Consider the following 8,609-nt stretch of genomic DNA (forward strand, 5'->3'; position numbering starts at 1 on the left):
GTCTTGAAAATTCCTTTATTCTGAATTACTTAAGACAGGAAATAATCATATCCCCTGTGGCTAATGTGGTTAAACTGAAGAAACCTTTTGTGATGAAATGGCAGATAGATAGATGACAGATAGATAGATAGATAGATAGATAGATTAGATAAATGCAGACAGAGATATAAGATTATTTACATCCTTTAGGCTGGATTTATAGGGTAAAATCTTTTTCATTTATGTATAACTTGGATTTCACCAGTATAATTTAAAGAGAACACACCTTTTCAAAGAGTTGCAGGGAAGAGGTGGGGAGTGATTTGGGGTTTTCATCCATTTTCCAAAACACCCAGTCTCACTTTATGGATCAACTTAAAAAGAAAACTTTCTGCTTACAGTAATTTCTCCCAAAGTTTTAATTTTTTTGGATGGGATTCATATCTGGTGTATGACTCCCATTTTCTAGGCTGAGAATGGTTAAGAGTCCCTGTACATTTGGTGGTCTCATTTCACACATCTGGGTCGGGACAACTTAAAAGGTTTTGTGTTTGTCTGCCATTTCATCTGGCGTGAAATTACTAAGGTTTGCTAAAATTCAGTGTAAAATAACTAAAATTGAGTGCCAGTTTTGAAATGGTAGCCAAGAAGCTTAGGAGTATTCAAATACTAACTGACTTCAGATGTCTGTGAAATCAGATGGGTTTAGTTAAGTTTTATTGTGTCAGCCAGCACAGTGTTATAGGATGTGTGGAGGTAATCAGAGCATGATAAACTCTGAGTCAGTCTACAGCTGACTCTACAAAGTACCCCATAACCATACGAACTGGGATGTGAGAGAGGATGCACACGGAGCAGAAAGCAGACTGCTCTCCTACCAGGACAGACACGAGAGTAAGAATGAAGGATCTTTCACTTTTGCTTTTAACGTGTGCAGCTGTTTCTAACGCTCTTCCTGTCCACCCAGAGAAAGACAACAAAGAAGAAGATGCAATGCTTGTACAGGTAACTACATTGTCCATATCTGAGATCTATTGAGCCCTCTCTTTTTAGATATAATCTGCATGTTCCAGCTACACAGCAGTTTGCTGTCTTTCTGAGACAATGCTATTACACAGAACTCTGTTGCCCAAACTTTACTAAAGTAGGATAAATCTGTACAAACTGGAAATGTCAAGTAAATAAGAGTCAGGGACAACGTCATCAGTTTCTGTTTAGCTGTGATCCTCAGGAAAACATCTGTTGTACTCCAAAATCACAAGCAGATGGTTTTGCCAGCAAAATGCACAAACAATATCAGTCCTAAGTTATTTAAGAAACAGATCAAAATGTGAAACGTGTTTGCTTTATTTTTTTCACTAGGACTATTTAAATAAATTCTATGCTGTTGAGCCAGATCCAAATCAACTTGGATGGAAAATAAATGCTGAATCCACAGCTGAAAAACTTCAGAAAATGCAACAATTTTTTGGTTTGAAAGTGACTGGAAAACCAGATACTGAGACGTTGGAAATGATGAAGAAACCGAGGTGTGGAGTTCCCGATGTGGGTCTCTATGGTGTTACTCTGCCAGGATGGAAAAAAAATAAGCTGACATACAGGTACTATTTCAATAATTACTTTTTGAGTTTAAATTTTGGTTTTGTGGATATCCATATTTGTTATATTTAAATATAACTTCTGTAGCAATTGTTTCCAGTTGGGAATAAAAAAATGTTTCTCTTTCCCCAGCTGTTAGCTATGAGTATTCCTGAGAGGAATTTCTGAGAGCCAAGCTGGGTATTTTACTTTTTCTGAGTCAACCACAGTATTTTGCCTGTCATATATCACTCCTGACAAATACTCTGTGAGCCAAAGAGAAATATCAATTGCACCCTGTACAAGCCCCGTTATCTTCAAAATTTGTTAAGACCAACAGTTTAGTAGTCACAGAAACCTGAGGAGACAACTTTCCTCATGCACAAGAGACGACCTCTTGGCTAAGGGCCATTTTGAGAAAAACTGATACCGTGTACACAATTATTATTATTATTATGAAAAAGGCATGTTGGACAGTTATCACGTTCCTCAAACTCACTCAGTCCAAGATTAATCTTGGGAGCTATTGGATTGCAGGTTAAATTGCTTCTTATACATCTCTGTTCATCATCTTAACAATATTAGAGAAATTCTTTCTGCAAACACTAAGTATTATTACTTGAACCCTCATAACCGTAGAATTGTGAACCACACACCAGATATGAGAAAGGAGGATGTGGATAAAGCAATCCAGAAGGCATTTAAAGTGTGGAGCACTGTAACCCCGCTGATTTTCACTCGTATTCATGAGGGAATAGCAGATATAATGATTGCTTTTGGGACCACAGGTAATACGCTGACTGCATACCAACGGTAAGATTAATTTAAAGATTTTCCAATAGTCATAACATAAACCCAATGTTGTTTCAACATCATATTATTTAGCTCATGGACATTGCCCTCGTTATTTTGATGGCCCCCTTGGTGTCCTCGCTCATGCCTTTCCACCTGGCAATGGTTTTGGTGGTGATGTGCATTTTGATGAGGATGAAGATTGGACCACAGGCTCAGCTGGTAGGTAAAAAAAGGTTTCTGAAGTGTTATGCAGATGGGTAAATTCCTTTCTGATTTACTTAAGTGGAGGAATAGACTGAGATGAAACACAGCATTAACCATAAGAGCAGTTTGAGGATATTACAGGCCATCCTCCAGCTGGGATACTTACAATGATGCTGACATAAAATCAGCCTGATCTACTCTAGTTCTTATTTAACACTGGTAAAGATACCAACAGGACAACCCTTTTCAGATATGAATGCTACAGACACGGGCCACTCTTACCTGGGAGTTGGTAGGGCCCATGCCCTCCAGAGTTTCACAACCCCTGGTAAAACTTTATGACTTTTTCCCCTCCTGGTGCACATGCTGGCACCAAGCCTGGCACTACCACACGCTGCAGACGAAGCACACTGTAACTTGCAGCAGCCCTCAGAGAAGATCCCCACCACCTAAAAAACATTACAGCCACCAGTGATAATGAAAAGCCTTCACTAATAATGCCAGGATAGGTCCAACTATAGGCTGTTATAACGTTACTCTGCATTCAAGCTAGGATGGGCTTGTACATGAAAGTGCAATTTCAAGAAATTTCAGCTGCCTGCCAGCAGCTGAGAGTCTGAACATGCTGTTCAGGCCACCCATGGGCTGAGATGCAGTGTGTAGAGCTGACTACAGATGTGTGCCACTAGGCCAGAAGAGAGGGGAACGGCGAGTGCTCAACCATCTGGCTGGGACCCATCTGCTCCCCTCAACTCCCTCCCCTCAACCTCCAGGCTGGCCATGCAGCATATACTGCCTCTGACAGATATGTCAGTACCCGGGCACATTACCCTGTTGTACTTTAGACCCTTTTCTCATCCAGTTTTTGGGATGGAAAACTGCAGAGGATAACTGCAGCAGGAGAACTGAGGTCACGCTGGAGGAAAAGCAAGGAGCTAACAAACGAGAAGGTGCTGCAAGAGCACTGCACGAGGAGGAGAGGTATAGGTTTATTGTGGTGGGAAAAAAAAAGAAGGATGAGGGGTGGACATGTCATGTTGATAAAATGTAATGTTTTCCTCACACTGGGACTGAATGGGTCAACCCCAGTTTTTCTGCTGTTCCTCAACAGCACGGCTCCAGTGGCCAGGCATTGCAGAACTCGTTGGAGAGCTCGGAGGACTCGTGAGAGGGGAGGACTGGAAATATGTATGGAAAAATTGAGGCTTGCTTTGTTTTTTTGAGAAATTGATATCTTGGTTTCAGCCAGCCTTTCTTGGGCAATCAATGACCAGTCCTCTGCTCTGCCACAGACTTGTGATCTTTACTAAGTCTGTTGATATTGCTGGCTCTTGGTCTGCCCGGCAGATGATCATTCTTTCCTAATTCAGAAAGGTGTGTTACTTGGAGGGATGCATGTTGAAGGATATTCCATTTTTATCTATTTACTGTGTTAACATATTTCACTAGGAATAAGCATGCATAAGCATAATATTTTAAAAAGATATTTTATTTTACAAGGCTATAAAGGAACCATACACTTTAAAGTCCTAATGATAAAAAGGTAAATCATTCTGATAACATTATGTTTTTCTTTGCCTATTCATGATCTCACCTTTCTTTCTCAGGTTTGTAGGAGGGAGGGTGACACACCGAGTGACACTTTGGTCCCTCGAGTGAGCACAGAGTGCATTGTCCTGTCCTTGCCCTGGAAAGCTGTTAGTTTGATCTGACTCACTATCTAATCTGTTCTAGCTCAGCCAGAAAACCCTGCCAGTACATTCCTCAGAGCTGCACCCACACTCACCCCCAGACATCTACTCATGCCACACACATACTTTCAGTAGCTAACAGAAGGAACAGCAGGAAAGAGGGCCAAAAGTCACTCCCTTCTAGTGGGAGAAGAACACAACCTTATCCTATACAAAAAATATGTTTACATATATGCATGTCTTAGTGAATGTCAATGCATTGTATGAAAACTGTCACCGAGCAATAGCCCTGCTGTGTTCATATCAGCCATTTGCAGACCAAAATTAGACTGATCTCTTCTCTCTATCCATTTTTTAAGGGTTCAACTTGTTCCTCGTTGCTGCTCATGAGTTTGGCCATGCCCTGGGTCTCTCCCATTCTAATGACCAGAGGGCTTTGATGTTCCCCAATTACGCCTACATCAGCCCCAGCGAATTTCCCCTCTCTCCAGATGATATAAGTGGCATTCAGTCCATTTATGGTGAGTAAAATCCATGGCTTAAAAAAAGAAGTAAGCAGGAGAGAAATATTCTCTTTCACAAAGTTTCGCCATAAAAAAAATTGTATTTTCATAATATCAAAAATCCATTTATATGTGAAAACCTTAATGTTTCTAAAGATTTGGTGTATTCTTTCTAAAATGTCTCCCTTAGGATCTCTACCAAATGCCCCAGATAAAAGGCCAGCCACCCCTACCTCACCTAAAACCTGTGGCTCCCGGATGTCTTTCGATGCTATAACTACTCTCCGACGAGAAGTCATTTTTCTAAAGGGCAGGTAAATATTGATATGACATTTGTCTCTGTGAGGTTTATTTTTTCTTAATTTCTACAAAGACTGAATACTTTGGTAGTTCACATGATTATGATTATGGGATTTATAATCAGACAAATGGTTAGATTTCTGTTCATGGAAATAAAACTTTTAGCAGATACAAGTTATATTAATAATTTTACAGGATCCCCTGAAAAAACATGCTTCATTTTTTCCAGAAAAATCTCAGTCCCAACAAAGCTTTATTCCCAAATGTATAGACAGTTACACCAAGTAGTGACATGACTAAATGCTGTAACCATTTCCTAAGAAATTAGTGTGTTCTACCATACAGTTGGGCCAATCTCTCCTACAGTCACCTATGCAAGCCCAAGGTCATCCAGATAAGTCATCCAGGGAATAGCTTAGAGTCAGGCTCATCTGGGACCCTATAACTCTCTTACTACATGGTACAGGAACAACCTGAATTTTTCAGCTGCTTGTAGCTGATCCCATTAATCAATCAGTACCAATGAGAAGGGTAATTCCAGGAAGAAGCCAGAATAAAAAAAACCACTCACTTCCCACTGAGGGGAGTGTTTTCCTTTCTGACACATCGACCCAGGTAGCTCCACGGACAAGAAAGAGCTTGTAATCACAATGTTGTTCACATTCTTGTGCATATATAGAAATGTCTGTGGTTTATTATTTACTACAAAAACTGTTTCATATTTAAATCAGGCACTTATGGCGAGTCTATCCTGATAACTCAGAAGTTGAACGTGAATTAATTTCTACCTTCTGGCCAACTCTGCCACCTGGTATTGAAGCTGTGTATGAGAACATGAAAGACCAGATTCTATTTTTCAAAGGTGAAGTATGAGGTTTTCTTTAAATTTTTCTTACCTTTAATTTTGTGGGAAGATGGGAGGAACGGAAGGGTAACTATATGTGCATAAAATTCACTTTTCAAATAAATAAAAAAAAACTTAGGACATTTCATCTAGTTTTCTTACAACATACACTAAAGGAGTGCATTTTTTCTTTTAATGTCTGAAAATCACTGGTGAAACTAAATTTTTTTTTTTTTTTAACAGGCAATAAATTCTGGGTTATCAGCGGATATCAGGTGTTGCTTGGTTATCCAAAGAACATCAACACACTGGGCTTCCCTAAAGGTGTCAAGAAAATTGATGCAGCTGTTTGTAATAAAAATACAGGGAAGACAGACTTTTTCATAGGTGACAAGTACTGGAGGTAAGAAAAATTGACAAATGTTTTCTTATGTTTGACTCCAATATAATCTGAATACAATTAAAATCGTCCATGTGATAAAAGAGAAAGTAGACCTTTAGGTACCTGTATGTAACTAGGTAACTCTAGTAATCCTACTTTTCATAGAAATGTTTCTTTGACTCCTGCACAGGGAGAAGAATATAGCTTTGACTTTTGAGAGCTTAAGGGTGTTCTGATGGGCATTCAAGATATGGACCCGTTTTGATGCATTATGCCTGGAAGCTGAAAAAATTCCAGCACATAGAGAATTTTTGCAAGTACAATAGACAAAAGTATGTCTAGAAAATAAAGATCTGAAAGCTAACCTACTTCAACAGAAGGCTGGCTGGGATGGCTTGTGCAGGATTTCTCTGATTTCTGAAAAGTCCTGGATTATTTTATCTCTTTTAGAGAGATAGAAGTGATAGTTCATTTTCCTTTCTTTGGTTGGTTAGCATTGGATTTGCAACATGCTGCTTCTAAACCTGTTCCCAAGCTGTCATGAATGATTCCCGATATGCAAATACCAGGCAAACAGAAGCAAAAAGTCAGCTTTGGGAAGCTGATAGATTCCTCCTGCATGCAAGGACAGCTGCTGCAAAAGCCTTCTGCAGGCAGCCAGGAGTATGCATGGGTCAAACAGACTTTATCGTGACTAATTGTGGGGTTCCTCAGTGAGACATACAGTGTCAGCTGGATTTTGAGCTGCATGTCATTTCCTGTCCTTTGTTTTTGATAATTTTGGAAAGAGTATTTACAATATCTTTCATTGCTATTTTACTGCCTTGGTCACAAGACAAAGGCATGCAAGTAAACCACAGCAAGAATTTCTTACCTAGTAACTCATTCTCTCAGTCTCATGTCCCTGTGAAAAGTGTTTCTTGTATCCAAGGAGAATTAAAAAAAGGCTTGTTTATTTGCTTGTTTTTTTTTTTTTTTTTTTTTTTTTCCTGAGAAGGTTCCTCAAATCTTGAAGAACCTTTTAGATCCTCCTTTCAGCCCCCAAATTCAGCCCTATCTCATAAAAATTGTCCTGGCTCAGTTAGGAACAACTTGATTGTATTAGAAATAAGTCATCTTCCTTTCCTCCATCCAAATCTGTCAGCTAGTAGAGGACTATGTACAATATCATATCAAAGTCTAAAAGGAGTTTAAAATTCATGGAATAAATATGTGCAGTCGCTATGGTGGGAATCAACCCAGCCAGTTTCCATGCACTGCCTGTCACACTGCTATCATTAGAGGAGGTAAATCCCATCCCTGCTGTCAAAAATCTGGGTCTTCCTTCAATTTGTCTTACTCCAGATGCTTGTTTGGAGCTGTGCCTGCCTTTATGAGCAAACAAGTAGCCACCTCATGGAAAACATGATGGCCAGCATCCTGCAGACATTTGTTCAAGTAGATAACTTTACTCTCTGTAACCCCACTGAAATCAGTCAAACTACAGATGATGGACACCTTTCAGCAGCTACTTAATTCTTTGCAGAATTGATATCTAAACACTGTAAAATTACATGTCTCCCTTCATATCATTTAGGTTTGATGAAAACAGTCAGTCTATGGAGAAAGGTTATCCTAGACAGACAGTTGATGACTTTCCAGGAATTAACGAGAAGGTTGACGCTGTTTTCCAACAGAGAGGTAAATGAAATGAGCTTTTAAGTAAAATCGGTTTACTTGTAAAGAACATAAGTTCTGGAGTTATGATGAATGTCATTATTGCTGTATCCTGCAAAAGGTAGAACTGAAGATATGCTCTCCTGTGTGTACAAAGATGATGTTCCCTGCTTTGTCAGAATGAAGCTATTTCTTGTATCCATAACATAATGTTTTATTTTTTTATTTCCAGGATTATTCTACTTCTTCCATGGATCGAAGCAGTGGGAGTTTGACCCTACTGCTAAAAAAGTTATCCGCGAAATAAAGAGTAACAGCTGGTTTAACTGTTAATGTCATTAAACTTTCTTACACACAGCAAATGAGAATAAAAATAACTCTAGATTTCTCAAAGGTTGTTCATATATACACTACTGTACTGAAGAGGCAAAAGGATTAGTTTTCATATATGTCTACTATTTTAATAAATTGGCATGTCAGCTCTAATTGTACCTCCAAAGGCTAGAACAAAACTGCATTTTTTCCCCTGATTAAGTGCAAAATGTCCAACACAAGTTATTATTTTATACTCCAGATGGGTTTTCAAATATTTTGGCAATAAACGGTTTTAGGTTGATGTCAACTATTTTCTGCTTCATCTGTTGAAGACATTCTATACTTCTGAGGTGTGAAAGACT

At 39.1% G+C, this 8,609-nt stretch overlaps 1 protein-coding gene across 1 annotated transcript; it reads left to right on the forward strand.

Annotated features, from left to right (window-relative positions):
- Positions 1-820: 820 nt before the first annotated feature.
- On the forward strand, positions 821-8,373 carry LOC103895113 (matrix metalloproteinase-27). Its single transcript, XM_009274628.2, has 10 exons — positions 821-984; positions 1,342-1,580; positions 2,197-2,345; positions 2,443-2,571; positions 4,607-4,768; positions 4,941-5,064; positions 5,782-5,912; positions 6,138-6,297; positions 7,853-7,956; positions 8,165-8,373. Exons 1-10 carry the CDS (start codon positions 823-825, stop codon positions 8,263-8,265), a joined length of 1,461 nt encoding a protein of 486 aa, XP_009272903.1. The 5' UTR covers positions 821-822; the 3' UTR covers positions 8,266-8,373.
- The last annotated feature ends 236 nt before the right edge of the window (positions 8,374-8,609 follow it).

Source organism: Aptenodytes forsteri, unplaced genomic scaffold, assembly GCF_000699145.1.
Source record: "Aptenodytes forsteri isolate BGI_AS27 unplaced genomic scaffold, ASM69914v1 Scaffold352, whole genome shotgun sequence".
Taxonomy (NCBI): Eukaryota; Metazoa; Chordata; class Aves; order Sphenisciformes; family Spheniscidae; genus Aptenodytes; species Aptenodytes forsteri.